This window comes from Ylistrum balloti, unplaced genomic scaffold, assembly GCF_031769215.1.
Source record: "Ylistrum balloti isolate Yb309-2 unplaced genomic scaffold, AGI_CSIRO_Ybal_v1 Utg369894, whole genome shotgun sequence".
NCBI classification, from domain to species: domain Eukaryota; kingdom Metazoa; phylum Mollusca; class Bivalvia; order Pectinida; family Pectinidae; genus Ylistrum; species Ylistrum balloti.
Genome location: NW_026782025.1, coordinates 1,199,247 through 1,220,053, shown reverse-complemented (window position 1 = coordinate 1,220,053; position 20,807 = coordinate 1,199,247). Strand labels below are relative to the sequence as shown.

The 20,807-nt window shown below is 35.5% G+C and overlaps 1 protein-coding gene across 1 annotated transcript; it reads left to right on the top strand.

The window, feature by feature from the left end:
• The first annotated feature begins 215 nt into the window (after positions 1-215).
• LOC132546545 (ER degradation-enhancing alpha-mannosidase-like protein 1) lies at positions 216-20,026 on the top strand. The gene is made up of 12 exons (XM_060210264.1): positions 216-472; positions 1,961-2,033; positions 2,950-3,053; positions 3,490-3,661; positions 4,632-4,815; positions 5,189-5,280; positions 10,904-10,986; positions 12,484-12,604; positions 13,543-13,787; positions 14,069-14,165; positions 14,686-14,880; positions 19,587-20,026. The coding sequence occupies exons 1-12, from the start codon at positions 216-218 to the stop codon at positions 19,674-19,676; spliced, it is 1,713 nt and encodes a 570-aa protein (XP_060066247.1). The 3' UTR covers positions 19,677-20,026.
• The last annotated feature ends 781 nt before the right edge of the window (positions 20,027-20,807 follow it).

Below are 20,807 nucleotides of genomic sequence, written 5' to 3'. Positions count from 1 at the left end.
TTCCATGTTGGAGTTTAATGTCTTGTTTCAGATTACTTTGATTCTAATCATTTTTTTATCTTATGTAACTCAAAAAAGTATCTAATAAGAACTACTTTTTATTTGCGCAGTTATAAGTAAAAGGCGTTGCTGGGCACTTCCGGAAACACAAGTCGAACTTAGCTGAGTTGTCAAGAAACTGATCATTGTAACTCCGGAGAAAGTAATGGGCTATTATGAAAATTTTGGTAATTTTGCCAACTGTAATATTTCTTTTCTTTTACAAAACCCGCGGTTTAGATGGATTTTGGAACGATAACACTGTTAACGGTAAGAAATATGGCGAATTTTCCGACGAAGAGAGACTGGAAATGCTGGAGGCAACGAAACGCATGTTTCAGTTTGGATACGACAACTATATAAAATATGCATTCCCTGACGACGAACTCAATCCAATCTACTGCAGAGGACGGGGACACGACCATGCCGATCCGTATGTACAGATATTTGATCACCAATTTATCAACATCACTTCCTACACCACCTTACCGCATGGGCTTGACTAACCATATACGAGTTTCTTTATAGAGTCAGAGTACTTATAAATATGACGACGAAATCATAGCCACTAAGTATTTGATTCATTAAACAAGTCCATGTTTTGACACATAACCATGGGAATAGTGTAGGGGTGAATTTTATGTATGCACATACCAAGAAAGTAAGAAATAATTAATTCCAAGAGAACGAAAAAATTTAATAAAACTCAAATTTCCTATATAAATCTACATAAATAGATTTTTAAAGTCTAACATGTTAAATGAAATAATATCAATAACGAGAATTTTTGAAATTGACAATTTGTTTTTTTCAGGGAGTGAAAACTTGTATGCGGCACTCAGCAGAGACAATTTCTGATTTTTTACAAATGATTTATTGTTATATATTTATATATTATCTAAAATGATTATTGTTTTTAAATATAATTACCAAACGTACGTAATAAGTAATCATAATATTAATAAAAAAAATAGGCTTTCATGTCGAACTGCATCCTTGTCCCAAGGCCTGGTAACATTTTTCTTTCTTACTCTAAGAATAGCTGAATGTTCTACACATTTGTCACATTATAACAAACATGCATCAGACTGAAGGAGTGATCTTCCAGTAGAACGGGGCCGGGTCTGTAAACAAATGCCCCATGATTGTAATAAATGCAAGATTAGATTTGAATTATGCTCTTTTTTTTTTGGTAAAACTGACATATTTACAATCAGATAGGTATGAATATTGTTTGGATTTTCAAAAAATATGAAATCAAACCGTATAATAGCTGTAACTTGCAAAAAAGTGAAAAATTTCACAATGGAGTGTGGCATACAAGTATTCATCCTCTGAAAAAAATAAATCGTCGGTTTAAAAAAATCTTTATATTATTACATTCAATTTTAGAAATATTTCAGTAGATTTATGTAAAAAAAACTGAGATTTATTAGGTTTTCTTATCTCAATATATTCATTATTTCTTACCTTCCTGGTATGGGTATCGGGGCCAGGGATGCGAACGGCATACAGAAATTCACCCCCACCTAGTAATAAGATCTTTCTGATTTTTAATGTAAGTACCTGTATTTTTATTATACAGGATCTACATGTAGCCATTCACAGATAACGGGTCCCACAATACACAAAATTTTGTATTTCCAGAAATTCCAGATATTAGTATTGAATTGATAATTTATATGCTGAAAACTTTCTTCACATGTATTTCTTCATGGAGACAAGAAATTAACACATTTTTCAACACAAGGCACAGATCAATTCATATACATACATTTGTCCCTTTTTGCCAACTGATTAGCTGAAATAATGCATTTTGTAGCTCTTATGATATCAAATATGTGAAAATTGTATTTATATCCATGCTACAAGAACACCTTATTGTTGGAACGGAAATTGAATCACTTCTTTGAATTTGCAGGTCTAATATCAACATCAATGATGCTCTTGGTGACTATATCCTGACACTGGTTGACTCACTGGACACTCTTGCAGTGGGTATTAGTATGATATGTTTAGTCTTTATATAACTGCAGTATATATTTTGACTACAGTTTTAATCTGGCTGTGTACAGTACTAATAAAACTACGAATAAACATTGAGTTTCCTATGGTTGTATGTGTTAACGTAACTCTCAGTAAAATCAGACCAGATTGACTCACTTCATTGACCTTCACCTTCAATGATTACAATGTAATTAGTTGAAGCAACCTCTTATGTGTTACACCTGCAAGTAATGTTGAAATAAGTAACAGTCAAAGTCCAAACTGAATGTCAATTTCACATCTAACCTGTGCTAACCTGAAGAAAGCTGACTCATGATCTTTTAGCTGTAATCAATTAATAAAAGGTGAAAAGGTCATCTTGTGGGACAGTATAATGTGTTAAGATGACTCGTCAATACCCAAAGACTTGAATCCTATATGTAACTACTCACACACATTTATATTTAGCCATTTGTAAGATTACACTTTTATATATAGGTGTATGTAACTATACACATTTTTACATAGTTGTATGTAACTACATGTGTATAGCTGTATGTAATTACATGTTTATATATTCAGTTGTAACTGTATGTAACTCTTCATGTTTTTACATAGCTGTATTTAATTCTTCAATTTAATATGACTGTATGTAACTTTACATGTCTAGGTGTAGCTGTATGTAACTCTATTATATAGATATATGTAGTTCTTCACATTTATAATAGCTGTATGTAACTTTACACATTTAGATATAGCTGTATGTAACTTTACACATTTAGATAGAGCTGTTTGTAACTTTACACATTTAGATAGAGCTGTTTGTAACTACATCTTAACACTGACTCTATTTAACTAATTAAGCATACTCTACTTAACTTTTGGTGTGTTTTTGATATTTGACGTGTCGTTTCTGTTTAACAGATAATGGGTAACAGTTCAGAGTTTAAGCGTGCAGTGAATTTGGTTGTGGAAAATCTATCATTTGAGAAAGCCAATACAATCCAAGTCTTCGAGGCAACAATTAGGTTGGTGTTTTGTTGATATACCTGAGGCTACTAGCCTTGATCTATGTAATAAACCATTGAGTAAAGAAAATATAAAAAGCCAACAAATAGTACTTTGTTCAGAATTTTGTTTCATGTAAAAAATGGCTGTAAATTATTACAAAATCTGATGTAATAAATATCTAAAGTAACAATATTGATTTAGAAATATTGGACGCTGCATAATACCTGTTTACTCAACTAATGATAATTAAGTTTTACGGCTATAACCGTGTTGTTGTTTTTTTATTATTATTTTTAAATGAAAACTCTCATTTGGACATACAGTTCCAGCATAGTTGGTTATGATGATAAGTTAAGTTGGTAAATCTCTTGCATACTACACATATCTTCATTAACTATTTAGTGATACCCTTGTACCAGTTTTAACTTAATGTTTTTGTTTTATGATGTACAGGGTTCTTGGTTCTCTGTTGTCTGCCCACCTTATCATAACAGACCCTGACCAACCATTTGGCGACATGGTCCCTCCTCATTATGACAATGAGCTTCTTTCATTGGCCAGTGACCTTGCCACAAGACTTCTTCCAGCTTTTGAGAATACAGCTACTGGAATTCCATTTCCAAGGGTCAGTGTTAATTAACTTTCACATTTTTGTTGATACAATGTTTAGGGACTGCAATACCAGCATCAAACTTTGCAACTTTAGGTGAAGATCTGAGATGTGTGAACCAATCAATCACTGTATAGGACAGTTTCAGTTTCTTATGATCGAGTGTAAATCCGAGGTGTGTGAATCGGTCCCTACATGGGACAGTTTCTGTTTCTTATGGTCGAGTGTAAATCCAAGGTGTGTGAATCAGTCCCTACATAGTACAATTTCTGTTTCTCAGATGGAGATCTGAGGTGTGTAATTCAATCTGTATGTAGGACAGTTTCAGTTCCTCAGGTGAAGATTCGAGGTGTGTGATTAAATCTGTACATAAGACAGTTTCTGTTCAACAGGTGAAGATTCAAAGTGTGTGATTAAATATGTACGTAGGACAGTTTCAGTTTCTCAGGTGAAGATCTGAAGTGTGTGATTAAATCTGTATGTAGGACAATTTCAGTTCCTCAGGTGAAGATTTAAGGTGTATGATTTTCATCCCTACATAGTACATTTTCAGTTCGTCAGGTGAAGATTCGAGGTATGTGATTTAATCCCGACATAAGACAGTTTCTGTTTCTCAGGTGAAGATTTATGATTTATGATTAAATCCCTGTGTAGGACAGTTTCTGTTGTGATTCAACCCTTACATAGGGTAGTTTCTTGAAGCTGTGATAAAGATCATGTGATTCGTACAGCATGTGTTGGGCCATCTTCATGAGATTCATTGAGTTATCCACCGTTTTTATGAGGATTTCCCTTCTCAAAATAATTGTTGCTGTTCATAGGATGATAAACCTTACAAATGAATAAGCGCAATTGTTTTGACTCTAATGTTCAGTTAATGAGGAAAATGATTAAAAGTTTTTTTTTGTAATTTTACTAATGATAAAATATTGTTTTGTGTTAATTCTTGACTAGTAATTTATGTAAAATGTGCTGACTTTTACAGGTTAACTTGAAACATGGTGTGCCAATAAATAGTGTAAATACAACTTGTACAGCAGGGGCTGGTACCCTGGTCCTTGAATTTGGTGTGTTGTCACGGTTATTAGGAGATCCAACATACGAATCATTTGCTCGTCGGGCGGTTAAGAAACTTTGGTCATTTCGTTCCAATATAACAGGAATGCTGGGTAAGAATTTATTGTTGGATAAGGTAATAGCTGATAATATATGAACTTGAATTAAGAATTAAAATAAGGATGCAATAATTCTAATAATTTCATGAAAATCTTCAAGCAATTTTAGTACATGTAGGGTATTTTATAAATCAATTTAAAAAAAATAAAGTTAAATCAGAAATTAAAGACATGGTTTCTGGCTGAGTATGTGGATATTGTGGAATTCAAAGTATTGATTGATCAATTTTGTTACCCCAAAACATACTACATTGTATTGAAGTTACAATATTTTACAGTGATGGAAAACTATTACCACAGAAAATACGTTCAAATGTATAATTGTTGCACTGAAAAGAAGTTCAAATGTGTAATTTTTGCTTTGAAGGTGATGTCATCAATGTACAGACTGGGGAGTGGGTTGGTGAGATGAGTGGTCTGGGAGCAGGACTGGATTCTTTCTTCGAATATTTGCTGAAGGTAAAAACAGAAGGAGAAGAGTTCAGTATTCATCATGGATTTTAGTCTGCCATTAGCAGATGGTGGGGAGGTGGTAAATTAAAATCATTCCCTGTCTATGGTCTGTTCACCCATCAGTTATTTTGTCTATCAGTACAATTCTTATAATTGCTATTTCCAAGGAACTGCTTCAGGGATCTTCCTGAATCCTCAGAGATATCATAAGGATACATTATTCCTTTGACTTCTTGACTGTTAAGTAGACTGTGTGTGAGGTAACATTATACATTAGACTGTGTGTGAGGTAACATTATACATTAGACTGTGTGTGAGGTAACATTATACATTAGACTGTGTGTGAGGTAACATTATACATTAGACTGTGTGTGAGGTAACATTATACATTAGACTGTGTGTGAGGTAACATTATACATTAGACTGTGTGTGAGGTAACATTATACATTAGACTGTGTGTGAGGTAACATTATACATTAGACTGTGTGTGAGGTAACATTATACATTAGACTGTGTGTGAGGTAACATTATACATTAGACTGTGTGTGAGGTAACATTATACATTAGACTGAGGTAACAGTATACATTAGACTGTGTGTGAGGTAACATTATACATTAGACTGTGTGTGAGGTAACATTATACATTAGACTGTGTGTGAGGTAACATTATACATTAGACTGTGTGTGAGGTCACATTATACATTAGACTGTGTGTGAGGTAACATTATACATTAGACTGTGTGTGAGGTAACATTATACATTAGACTGTGTGTGAGGTAACATTATACATTAGACTGTGTGTGAGGTAACATTATACATTAGACTGTGTGTGAGGTAACATTATACATTAGACTGTGTGTGAGGTAACATTATACATTAGACTGTGTGTGAGGTAACATTATACATTAGACTGTGTGAGGTAACATTATACATTAGACTGTGTGAGGTAACATTATACATTAGACTGTGTGTGAGGTAACATTATACATTAGACTGTGTGTGAGGTAACATTATACATTAGACTGTGTGTGAGGTAACATTATACATTAGACTGTGTGTGAGGTAACATTATACATTAGACTGTGTGAGGTAACATTATACATTAGACTGTGTGTGAGGTAACATTATACATTAGACTGTGTGTGAGGTAACATTATACATTAGACTGTGTGTGAGGTAACATTATACATTAGACTGTGTGTGTGAGGTAACATTATACATTAGACTGTGTGTGAGGTAACATTATACATTAGACTGTGTGTGAGGTAACATTATACATTAGACTGTGTGTGAGGTAACATTATACATTAGACTGTGTGTGAGGTAACATTATACATTAGACTGTGTGTGAGGTAACATTATACATCAGACTGTGTGTGAGGTAACATTATACATTAGACTGTGTGTGAGGTAACATTATACATTAGACTGTGTGTGAGGTAACATTATACATTAGACTGTGTGTGAGGTAACATTATACATTAGACTGTGTGTGAGGTAACATTATACATTAGACTGAGGTAACATTATACATTAGACTGTGTGTGAGGTAACATTATACATTAGACTGTGTGTGAGGTAACATTATACATTAGACTGTGTGTGAGGTAACATTATACATTAGACTGTGTGAGAGGTAACATTATACATTAGACTGTGTGTGAGGTAACATTATACATTAGACTGTGTGTGAGGTAACATTATACATTAGACTGTGTGTGAGGTAACATTATACATTAGACTGTGTGTGAGGTAACATTATACATTAGACTGTGTGTGAGGTAACATTATACATTAGACTGTGTGTGAGGTAACATTATACATTAGACTGTGTGTGAGGTAACATTATACATTAGACTGTGTGTGAGGTAACATTATACATTAGACTGTGTGTGAGGTAACATTATACATTAGACTGTGTGTGAGGTAACATTATACATTAGACTGAGGTAACATTATACATTAGACTGTGTGTGAGGTAACATTATACATTAGACTGTGTGTGAGGTAACATTATACATTAGACTGTGTGTGAGGTAACATTATACATTAGACTGTGTGTGAGGTAACATTATACATTAGACTGTGTGTGAGGTAACATTATACATTAGACTGTGTGTGAGGTAACATTATACATTAGACTGTGTGTGAGGTAACATTATACATTAGACTGAGGTAACATTATACATTAGACTGTGTGTGAGGTAACATTATACATTAGACTGTGTGTGAGGTAACATTATACATTAGACTGTGTGTGAGGTAACATTATACATTAGACTGTGTGTGAGGTAACATTATACATTAGACTGTGTGTGAGGTAACATTATACATTAGACTGTGTGTGAGGTAACATTATACATTAGACTGTGTGTGAGGTAACATTATACATTAGACTGTGTGTGAGGTAACATTATACATTAGACTGTGTGTGAGGTAACATTATACATTAGACTGTGTGTGAGGTAACATTATACATTAGACTGTGTGTGAGGTAACATTATACATTAGACTGTGTGTGAGGTAACATTATACATTAGACTGAGGTAACATTATACATTAGACTGTGTGTGAGGTAACATTATACATTAGACTGTGTGTGAGGTAACATTATACATTAGACTGTGTGTGAGGTAACATTATACATTAGACAGAGTGTGAGGTAACATTATACATTAGACTGTGTGTGAGGTAACATTATACATTAGACTGTGTGTGAGGTAACATTATACATTAGACTGTGTGTGAGGTAACATTATACATTAGACTGTGTGTGAGGTAACATTATACATTAGACTGTGTGTGAGGTAACATTATACATTAGACTGTGTGTGAGGTAACATTATACATTAGACTGAGGTAACATTATACATTAGACTGTGTGTGAGGTAACATTATACATTAGACTGTGTGTGAGGTAACATTATACATTAGACTGTGTGTGAGGTAACATTATACATTAGACTGTGTGTGAGGTAACAGAATACATTAGACTGTGTGTGTGGTAACATTATACATTAGACTGTGTGTGAGGTAACATTATACATTAGACTGTGTGTGAGGTAACATTATACATTAGACTGTGTGTGAGGTAACATTATACATTAGACTGTGTGTGAGGTAACATTATACATTAGACTGTGTGTGAGGTAACATTATACATTAGACTGTGTGTGAGGTAACATTATACATTAGACTGTGTGTGAGGTAACATTATACATTAGACTGTGTGTGAGGTAACATTATACATTAGACTGTGTGTGAGGTAACATTATACATTAGACTGTGTGTGAGACTGTGTGTGAGGTAACATTATACATTAGACTGTGTGTGAGGTAACATTATACATTAGACTGTGTGTGAGGTAACATTATACATTATACTGTGTGTGAGGTAACATTATACATTAGACTGAGGTAACATGACTGTGTGTGAGGTAACATTATACATTAGACTGTGTGTGAGGTAACATTATACATTAGACTGTGTGTGAGGTAACATTATACATTAGACTGTGTGTGAGGTAACATTATACATTAGACTGTGTGTGAGGTAACATTATACATTAGACTGTGTGTGAGGTAACATTATACATTAGACTGTGTGTGAGGTAACATTATACATTAGACTGTGTGTGAGGTAACATTATACATTAGACTGTGTGTGAGGTAACATTATACATTAGACTGAGGTAACATTATACATTAGACTGTGTGTGAGGTAACATTATACATTAGACTGTGTGTGAGTTAACATTATACATTAGACTGTGTGTGAGGTAACATTATACATTAGACTGTGTGTGAGGTAACATTATACATTAGACTGTGTGTGAGGTAACATTATACATTAGACTGTGTGTGAGGTAACATTATACATTAGACTGTGTGTGAGGTAACATTATACATTAGACTGTGTGTGAGGTAACATTATACATTAGACTGTGTGTGAGGTAACATTATACATTAGACTGTGTGTGAGGTAACATTATACATTAGACTGTGTGTGAGGTAACATTATACATTAGACTGTGTGTGAGGTAACATTATACATTAGACTGTGTGTGAGGTAACATTATACATTAGACTGTGTGTGAGGTAACATTATACATTAGACTGTGTGTGAGGTAACATTATACATTAGACTGTGTGTGAGGTAACATTATACATTAGACTGAGGTAACATTATACATTAGACTGTGTGTGAGGTAACATTATACATTAGACTGTGTGTGAGGTAACATTATACATTAGACTGTGTGTGAGGTAACATTATACATTAGACTGTAACATTATACATTAGACTGTGTGTGAGGTAACATTATACATTAGACTGTGTGTGAGGTAACATTATACATTAGACTGTGTGTGAGGTAACATTATACATTAGACTGTGTGTGAGGTAACATTATACATTAGACTGTGTGTGAGGTAACATTATACATTAGACTGTGTGTGAGGTAACATTATACATTAGACTGTGTGTGAGGTAACATTATACATTAGACTGTGTGTGAGGTAACATTATACATTAGACTGTGTGTGAGGTAACATTATACATTAGACTGTGTGTGAGGTAACATTATACATTAGACTGTGTGTGAGGTAACATTATACATTAGACTGTGTGTGAGGTAACATTATACATTAGACTGTGTGTGAGGTAACATTATACATTAGACTGAGGTAACATTATACATTAGACTGTGTGTGAGGTTAACACGTGTCATGTTAAACCAGCTGACTAAACTGTTGCCAAGTTTGGTCCGTAGTATTTGTACTGTACCTTCTACCATTGATATCTGAGAAAACAAGTCATCATAGATACCGATAAATATGAATGGTAAGACAACATCTTTTCAAATTAAATGAGTGGAGTAGTGTTTCTTAGAGTAGAAGGAAAGTGACAGTTACTTAATGGCTGAAATTGTCGAGTAAGAGATGTTGATCGGTAACTATTGTTGAGGGGCAAACATCTGAAATTTCAGACTTTATTAATAAGGGAGAACTATAGAGAATAAATAAATAGTAAAGGTGGAACAATTTCTTTTATATAAACGTATATACAAGACATGTGGAAGGAATACATATGTCCACAGAATCCCAATTAAACTCAAATTCAATAAAACCTAGTCAAAATATTAATGAAAGATAAATACAGACTCCTAGATTAGGAGAATAAGACCAAGTGTTGAATTAACATATTATTTTATGTACTTACAAGATGTAAAATAGATAGAAAAAAAATGCTCAAAGCTTTTACTGGTTTAACATTCAGCAAGAGATATAGGTATAAGCTCCTTACCATTTATATTTCCTTTTTCGTGGCAGGTTCCCCCTAATTAGAATGACTGTACTAGTTAATTACATACCATTTAACTTAATAGGTTATTAGACTTGAATCAACTTGATGCTCATTCTGAAAAGATTTATGTCAATCATGTTTAATATTTCACTGTATATAGTATATTAGATATCTATTGGACAGATTGTATCTTATGTCTGTACGATCAGAAGTCATTGAGAAATCATAGAATTTAAATAGTTTTCTACAAATAAAATGTTAAAATAGAAAGAATTTTGTGTCCATCCTTTGTCATACTTATTTGTTTTTAATTGTTATATTTCAGGTGTTTATATTGTTTGGTGAAGACGAGGACTTGAAAATGTTCAATGAATCTTACGAAACTATAAAATTTCACATGAGGAGAGGGTAGGTTTCATCAGATGGTAGGCTGTTCAAATCACCCTACGTCTGGGTCCGTTTGTCCATCTGTAAACAATAATTGTTATCGCTATTTCTCGAGAAGTATTTCTTGGATCTTCTCTAAATTTAATGTGTAAGTTCCCCTTGATCTATAGTTGTGCCTTTTGATTTTGGGACTGATCAGAAAAACGAAATGGCTGACTGGTAGCCATCTTGGATTTTGAATTTGAAAGTTTGTTAACGCTATTTCTTGAAAACCTACTGCATAGATCTTTCTCAAATTTCATATGTGTGTTCCCTTTGATCTCTCCTTGTGTTTGTTCGCTTTTGGGACTGATCAGAAGAAACAAAATGGCTGACAGGTGGCCATCTTGGATTTTGAATTTGAAAGTTTGTTAATGCTATTTCTTGAAAAACTGCTGCATAGATCTTTCTCAAATTTCATATGTATGTTTCCTTTGATCTCTCCTTGTGTTTGTTCGCTTTTGGGGCTGATCAGAAGAAACAAAATGGCTTCCAGGTGGCCATCTTGGATTTTGAATATGAAAGTTTGTTAATGCTATTTCTTGAAAAACTACTGAATAGATCTTTCTAAAATTTGATATGTATGTTCCCTTTGATCTCTCCTTGTGTTTGTTCGCTTTTGGGACTGATCAGAAAGGCAAATTGGCTTCCAGGTGACCATCTTGGATTTGGCAGTAAAGGATTATCGAAGTTCAGAGCAGGGATGGGGGAATTTATATTGGAATCACCCTGTCTGACCAACTGCCCGACTGTCTGACCATCCTACCATCCAACCATCTGTCTGTTCGGAATATTGTGTCAAGTGTATCTAATAAAGTACTGAAGCAATATTTCTCAAACTTAGCATGCTACAACTTAACATGTGTCCATTTGGTGGCCATGGTGACCAAATGAAGACCATTTGGAGGAATCTTGTTGGGACAACCCTTCCAAACTATTGAGGAGTGAGGGGTATTAGTCGGCTATCCTAGCGACAGTTTTAGTCATTGCTATTTCAGCAAAGGATTAATGTTCAAATGTCTTATCATTAAGATCAAAAACAGAGAAGAGAAAATAAGGGAAAAGATTGGACATTCAAAGAACAAATAAAAATCAAACAATATTATGCGTGCCAAGATCCCTCTGGGATCTAAATGAAATTTGATGAAGCTGAAGGAACTGATGTGTCCTTACACTGCAAGTTTTTTGTAGTTTTATGTAACAATGAAAAGAACCAACACCTAGCCTTGTGTTAGAGAAACTTTTGTTGTAGAACCAGGTCTGATTCACTGAATTTAAATGATAAATCATTTTTAATGGCCAGCATATTTATTTTTCTGCAATCGTTTTGAAAATCAGGGGGGGAAATGACCACTAACAATAAATGTATGTGAACTGATAGAAGTTTTCTGTTCTGGTTACTAATACTGTCTTCCATTTAAATACTAGCCTTTTGTATACATATGAGTGTAATTCTGAGTGTATCATATTTTTCTCTAGGAGACAGAGATGTAACACTGGCAACGGTTATCCTCCTATCTATGTCAATGTTAATATGAAAACAGGAATTACCTCCAACAACTGGATAGACTCGCTACAGGCTGCCTGGGCAGGTGTACAGGTAGGTCATTATAGGAGTACAGAAAGGCTGTAGTAGGTGTACAGGTAGGGCATTATAGGAGTACAGAAAGGCTGTAGTAGGTGTACAGGTAGGTCAGATAAGGTGTGTAGGTAGGTTAAAAGTACATATAGGCATACAGGGTGTAAAGGTGTGTCATAGTAGCTTTACAGGTAGGTCATAGTAAGTGTACAGATAGGAAATAATAGGTGCACAGGTATGCTATGGTTGGTGTACTATTAGGTCATATCAGGTGTAAAGGTAGGTCATGGTATGTGGAAAGTTTGATCATAGTAGTTGTACAGATGGGTCATTGAAGGTGTACATGTAGGCTATAGTATGTAGGTCCATAGTGTATATGTCCTTCTGTCTGATTATCATAGGTGTCTGTTTGTTTATCCTACCTCTGATATCTATGTTCTATCCTGTTTGTCTGTTTATCATACCCCTGATATCTATGTTCTATCCTGTGTGTCTGTCTGTTTATCCTACCTCTGATATCTATGTTCTATCCTGTGTGTCTGTCTGTTTATCCTTCCTCTGATATCTATGTTCTATCCTGTTTGTCTGTCTGTTTATCATACCCCTGATATCTATGTTCTATCCTGTTTGTCTGTCTGTTTATCATACCCCTAATATCTATGTTCTATCCTGTCTGTCTGTTTATCATACCCCTAATATCTATGTTTTACCCTGTTTGTCTGTTTATCCTGCCTCTGATATCTATGTTCTATTCTGTGTGTCTGTCTGTTTATCCTACCTCTGATATCTATGTTCTATTCTGTGTGTCTGTCTGTTTATCCTACCTCTGATATCTATGTTCTATCCTGTTTGTCTGTCTGTTTATCATACCCCTGATATATGTGTTCAGTCCTGTGTGTCTGTTTGTGCATCTTTCTCCTGATAAATGTAATGTGAAAATTGTTTTCTTTCTGTTACAGGTACTGAAGGGAGATGTAGAAGAGGCCATCTGTTCTCATGCTCTTTTCTATTCCATTTGGCAAAAATATGGGTTTTTACCAGAACGATTTAATTGGCACTTGAAGGCTCCTGATGTTTTGTTTTACCCCCTGCGACCAGAACTGGTGGAATCTACCTATTTATTATATCAGGCCACCAAGAACCCCTTCTATCTCCATGTGGGCAGGGACATCTTCACCAGTATAGACGAGCACGCCAAGGCCAAGTAAATAAATTATGTGAAAATCATCTCATGAACCTCTCAACAGATTCAGTTTATACATGAATACACATCAAAGTAATACATTTACACCTGTTTTACACTCAAGTAGATTTTTGTGGTCATTAGTCAAGGTTAAAGTGTCAAAAGTTATAATGCAATAACAAGTTTTGAAATAAGTGGTTCAGGGTGGGTACCGGTAGTAAATCAATGTGAGAATCTGCTTTGTTTTAATTTCATGACAAAAGTGTGAGATGTTGTAAATTCAAACTGATTATGATATACAGGTGTGGCTATGGTACTGTACACGATGTCAATACTAAATCCCTGGAGGATCGTATGGAAAGTTTCTTCCTCAGCGAGACGTGTAAATATCTGTATCTGGTAAGTTCACTCAACTGTGTCGCTACATACATAAGTTAGATTCAGATTTCAGATGTCAGGTATATTTCAGATGTCAGGATTAAGTATTGTTTCAAGGTTTTTATTTCATCATTACTTTGATCAAAGATGTTGTTAATTTCTGGCCTCTTTGAATCATCGTGAATTTGATCACTTACAAGACTTACTGTGAATCTTGAAAATAGTCGGTAACATTTAGCAAATTCTTTGAAATCCTGAAGTCTACAACTTGTGGTGGTTTATGTTGATAGAAGTTGTGGAACAGGTATTTATTTATTTTTGATTAAAGAAGCTGTTGTATTGCTTCAAATGGAATCATATTATGATGTAATAGCCTAACCTTGTAAAAGCCATCAACAGAAAACATCCAGAAGAAAACAATTCTCCAGGAACCAGTGTCCAATACATATGTGTGTGTGTGAAAGTTTAAATTAAATTCATGTCAGGAAATTATATCCATGGATGTAAAATGATTATCTGTAATGTTGTTTTGTTCCTACAGTTATTTGATGAAGACAATCACGTAAACAAGGAACAGTCACGGTATATCTTCAGTACAGAGGGTCACCTATTTCCTGTGGATAGAAAACTCCGTTTGAAACCTTGGCAAACTGAGGAATTCAATACATATGCCAAAAAGAAGAAACGGAAAGTTGCTTCTGTTGTCAGTGTAAAGCACAATTCAACTTATTCCAACGTATGTAGAAATCAATGTTTATATAATCTTCAAACACAAAAACCAAAAACTAAATAAAATATATTATTATTGATAGAAGCATGGCCCCTGATCCACCTTATGATTCTGTACTTGTCAGATAAGGAGAAATTAGATACATCTGCTAGTGGTAGAAGCTTGGCCCCTGATCCACCTTATGATTCTGTACTTGTCAGATAAGGAGAAATTAGATACATCTGCTAGTGGTAGAAGCTTGGCCCCTGATCCACCTTATGATTCTGTACTTGTGTGATAAGGAGAAATTAGATACATCTGCTAGTAGTAGAAGCTTGGCTCTTGATCCACCTTATGATTCTGTACTTGTGTGATAAGGAGAAATTAGATACATCTGCAAGTGGTAGAAGCTTGGCTCTTGATCCACCTTATGATTCTGTACTTGTCAGATAAGGAGAAATTAGATACATCTGCTAGTGGTAGAAGCTTGGCCCCTGATCCACCTTATGATTCTGTACCTTTATGCTAGTGGTCTGTACTTGTGTGATAAGGAGAAATTAGATACATCTGCTAGTGGTAGAAGCTTGGCCCCTGATCCACCTTATGATTCTGTACTTGTCAGTAAGGAGAAATTAGATACATCTGCTAGTGGTAGAAGCTTGGCCCCTGATCCACCTTATGATTCTGTACTTGTCAGATAAGGAGAAATTAGATACATCTGCTAGTGGTAGAAGCTTGGCCCCTGATCCACCTTATGATTCTGTACTTGTGTGATAAGGAGAAATTAGATACATCTGCTAGTGGTAGAAGCTTGGCCCCTGATCCACCTTATGATTCTGTACTTGTCAGATAAGGAGAAATTAGATACATCTGCTAGTGGTAGAAGCTTGGCCCCTGATCCACCTTATGATTCTGTACTTGTGTGATAATGATTATTTAGATACATCTGCTAGTGGTAGAAGCTTGGCCCCTGATCCACCTTATGATTCTGTACTTGTCAGATAAGGAGAAATTAGATACATCTGCTAGTGGTAGAAGCTTGGCCCCTGATCCACCTTATGATTCTGTACTTGTGTGATAAGGAGAAATTAGATACATCTGCTAGTGGTAGAAGCTTGGCTCTTGATCCACCTTATGATTCTGTACTTGTGTGATAAGGAGAAATTAGATACATCTGCTAGTGGTAGAAGCTTGGCTCTTGATCCACCTTATGATTCTGTACTTGTGTGATAAGGAGAAATTAGATACATCTGCTAGTGGTAGAAGCTTGGCTCTTGATCCACCTTATGATTCTGTACTTGTGTGATAAGGAGAAATTAGATACATCTGCTAGTGGTAGAAGCTTGGCTCTTGATCCACCTTATGATTCTGTACTTGTGTGATAAGGAGAAATTAGATACATCTGCTAGTGGTAGAAGCTTGGCTCTTGATCCACCTTATGATTCTGTACTTGTGTGATAAGGAGAAATTAGATACATCTGCTAGTGGTAGAAGCTTGGCTCTTGGTCTACCTTTATGATTCTGTACTTGTGTGATAAGGAGAAATTAGATACATCTGCTAGTGGTAGAAGCTTGGCTCTTGGTCTACCTTTATGATTCTGTACTTGTGTGATAAGGAGAAATTAGATACATCTGCTAGTGGTAGAAGCTTGGCTCTTGATCCACCTTATGGTTCTATACTTGTGAGATAAGGAGAAATTAGATACATCTGCTAGTGGTAGAAGCTTGGCTCCTAGTCTACCTTTGTGATTCTGTACTTGTGTGATAAGGAGAAATTAGATACATCTGCTAGTGGTAGAAGCTTGGCTCTTGGTCTACCTTTATGATTCTGTACTTGTGTGATAAGGAGAAATTAGATACATCTGCTAGTGGTAGAAGCTGGGCTCTTGATCCACCTTATGGTTCTGTACTTGTGTGATAAGGAGAAATTAGATACATCTGCTAGTGGTAGAAGCTTGGCTCTTGGTCTACCTTTATGATTCTGTACTTGTGTGATAAGGAGAAATTAGATACATCTGCAAGTGGTAGAAGCTTGGCTCTTGATCCACCTTATGATTCTGTACTTGTGAGATAAGGAGAAATTAGATACATCTGCTAGTGGTAGAAGCTTGGCTCTTGATCCACCTTATGATTCTGTACTTGTGTGATAAGGAGAAATTAGATACATCTGCTAGTGGTAGAAGCTTGGCTCTTGATCCACCTTATGATTCTGTACTTGTGTGATAAGGAGAAATTAGATACATCTGCTAGTGGTAGAAGCTTGGCTCTTGATCCACCTTATGATTCTGTACTTGTGTGATAAGGAGAAATTAGATACATCTGCTAGTGGTAGAAGCTTGGCTCTTGGTCTACCTTTATGATTCTGTACTTGTGTGATAAGGAGAAATTAGATACATCTGCTAGTGGTAGAAGCTTGGCTCTTGGTCTACCTTTATGATTCTGTACTTGTGTGATAAGGAGAAATTAGATACATCTGCTAGTGGTAGAAGCTTGGCTCCTGCTCTACCTTATGGTTCTGTACTTGTGAGATAAGGAGAAATTAGATACATCTGCTAGTGGTAGAAGTTAGGCCCCTGGTCTAACTTTATGATTCTGTACTTGTGTGATAAGGAGAAATTAGATACATCTGCTAGTGGTAGAAGCTTGGCCTTGGTCTACCTTTATGATTCTGTACTTGTGTGATAAGGAGAAATTAGATACATCTGCTAGTGGTGTGATAAGGAGAAATTAGATACATCTGCTAGTGGTAGAAGCTTGGCTCTTGGTCTACCTTTATGATTCTGTACTTGTGTGATAAGGAGAAATTAGATACATCTGCTAGTGGTAGAAGCTTGGCTCTTGATCCACCTTATGTTCTGTACTTGTGAAATAAGGAGAAATTAGATACATCTGCTAGTGGTAGAAGCTTGGCTCCTGGTCTACCTTATGGTTCTATACTTGTGAGATAAGGAGAAATTAGATACATCTGCTAGTGGTAGAAGCTTGGCTCTTGGTCTACCTTTATGACTCTGTACTTGTGTGATAAGGAGAAATTAGATACATCTGCTAGTGGTAGAAGCTTGGCTCTTGGTCTACCTTTATGATTCTGTACTTGTGTGATAAGGAGAAATTAGATACATCTGCTAGTGGTAGAAGCTGGGCTCTTGATCCACCTTATGGTTCTGTACTTGTGAAATAAGGAGAAATTAGATACATCTGCTAGTGGTAGAAGCTTGGCTCCTGGTCTACCTTATGGTTCTATACTTGTGAGATAAGGAGAAATTAGATACATCTGCTAGTGGTAGAAGCTTGGCTCTTGATCCACCTTATGGTTCTATACTTGTGAGATAAGGAGAAATTAGATACATCTGCTAGTGGTAGAAGCTTGGCTCCTGGTCTACCTTATGGTTCTATACTTGTGAGATAAGGAGAAATTAGATACATCTGCTAGTGGTAGAAGCTTGGCTCTTGATCCACCTTATGGTTCTGTACTTGTGTGATAAGGAGAAATTAGATACATCTGCTAGTGGTAGAAGCTTGGCTCTTGATCCACCTTATGGTTCTATACTTGTGAGATAAGGAGAAATTAGATACATCTGCTAGTGGTAGAAGCTTGGCTCTTGATCCACCTTATGGTTCTATACTTGTGAGATAAGGAGAAATTAGATACATCTGCTAGTGGTAGAAGCTTGGCTCCTAGTCTACCTTTGTGATTCTGTACTTGTCAGATAAGGAGAAATTAGATACATCTGCTAGTGGTAGAAGCTTGGCTCCTGGTCTACCTTTGTGATTCTGTACTTGTCAGATAAGGAGAAATTAGATACATCTGCTAGTGGTAGAAGCTTGGCTCCTGGTCTACCTTATGGTTCTGTACTTATGAGATAAGGAGAAATTAGATACATCTGCTAGTGGTAGAAGTTAGGCCCCTGGTCTAACTTTATGATTCTGTACTTGTGTGATAAGGAGAAATTAGATACATCTGCTAGTGGTAGAAGTTAGGCCCCTGGTCTAACTTTATGATTCTGTACTTGTGTGATAAGGAGAAATTAGATACATCTGCTAGTGGTAGAAGTTAGGCCCCTGGTCTAACTTTATGATTCTGTACTTGTGTGATAAGGAGAAATTAGATACATCTGCTAGTGGTAGAAGTTAGGCCCCTGGTCTAACTTTATGATTCTGTACTTGTCAGATAAGGAGAAATTAGATACATCTGCTAGTGGTAGAAGTTAGGCCCCTGGTCTTCCTTTATGGTTCTGTACTTGTGAGATAAGGAGAAATTAGATACATCTGCTAGTGGAGGTGTACCTTTATGATTCTGTACTTGTGTGATAAAGAGAAATTAGATACATCTGCTAGTGGTAGAAGTTAGGCCCCTGGTCTAACTTTATGATTCTGTACTTGTGTGATAAGGAGAAATTAGATACATCTGCTAGTGGTAGAAGTTAGGCCCCTGGTCTAATTTTATGATTCTGTACTTGTACTATAAGGAAGAAAAAATCTGTCAAATGGAGGGAAGATCTAATTGATGTTTTTATTTGATATTTTAAAAAGATTAACCTTTATGTAAAAATCTCATTCACTGATATGTTTAGCAGTAATGCATTGACAGGACCTTTGTTAATTTCATTTCTTAATTGTATATAAGCAAAAAAGTGACTTGATTGAAATCCTATTTTTCTGGTTTAATTGTCTCATGTTTTCACTCTATAAAGTATCCTATGATGTGTTTTGATAGATGTTTTCTCTCTTTGTAGTGTGATAACATTCCAACAGAACGTCGCTACTTCATGCCTATACTCAGTCCCTACTTGGAGCAGGTCCAGGATACCATTGGACTGAGCTGACCTATAATAAAAAGCATATCTCTTTGTTGGTGTTTACCATACAACAGTATTTGATTGTGTCGCCACAGTGCAGTTATGAATTTGTTGTCATGGTGAGGATTGTACATTATCGTTGTGAAGAATATAAAGCTTTGTTACTAGTGAAGATTGTACAACTTTGTTGTCAGGATGAAGATTGTACAACTTTGTTGTCAGGACGAAGATTGTACAACTTTGTTGTCAGGACGAAGATTGTACAACTTTGTTGTCAGGACGAAGATTGTACAACTTTGTTGTCAGGATGAAGATTGTACAACTTTGTTGTCAGGACGAAGATTGTACAACTTTGTTGTCAGGATGAAGATTGTACAACTTTGATGTTAGGATGAAGATTGTACAGATGAAGATTGTACAACTTTGATGTTACAACTGAAAATTGTACAACTTTTGTTGTACAACTTTGTTGTCAGTATGAAGATTGTACAACAACTTTGTTGTCAGGATGAAGATTGTACAACCTTGTCACAAGTGAAGATTGTACAACCTTGTCACAAGTGAAAATTGTACAACTTTGTCACAAGTGAAGAATGTACAACCTTATTGTCAGGATGAAGTCTGTACAACCTTATTGTCAGGATGAAGATTGTACAACTTTGTTGTCAGGACGAAGATTGTACAACTATGTTGTCAGGACGAAGATTGTACAACTTTGTTGTCAGGACGAAGATTGTACAACTTTGTTGTCAGGACGAAGATTGTACAACTTTGTTGTCAATACGAAGATTGTACAACTTTGTTGTCAAGACGAAGATTGTACAACTTTGTTGTCAGGATGAAGATTGTACAACTATGTTGTCAGGATGAAGATTGCACAACTTTGTTGTCAGTATGAAGATTGCACAACTTTGTTGTCAGGATGAAGATTGTACAACCTTGTCACAAGTGAAGATTGTACAACCTTGTCACAAGTGAAAATTGTACAACTTTGTCACAAGTGAAGAATGTACAACCTTATTGTCAGGATGAAGTCTGTACAACCTTATTGTCAGGATGAAGATTGTACAACTTAATCTATATGGTGAAGGTTGTACTTGACATTTTTGTGTGAAATGAAGCTATTGACTTTGACAATCTTGTTGTAGATATGATAGC

Coding starts and splice junctions, on each gene's coding strand:
- LOC132546545 (XM_060210264.1), top strand. CDS start 216: ATGAAAATTTTGGTAATTTTGCCAACTGTAATATTTCTTTTCTTTTAC. Junction 473..1,960: donor GGACACGACCATGCCGATCC/GTATGTACAGAT, acceptor TTGAATTTGCAG/GTCTAATATCAACATCAATG. Junction 13,788..14,068: donor GACGAGCACGCCAAGGCCAA/GTAAATAAATTA, acceptor TATGATATACAG/GTGTGGCTATGGTACTGTAC.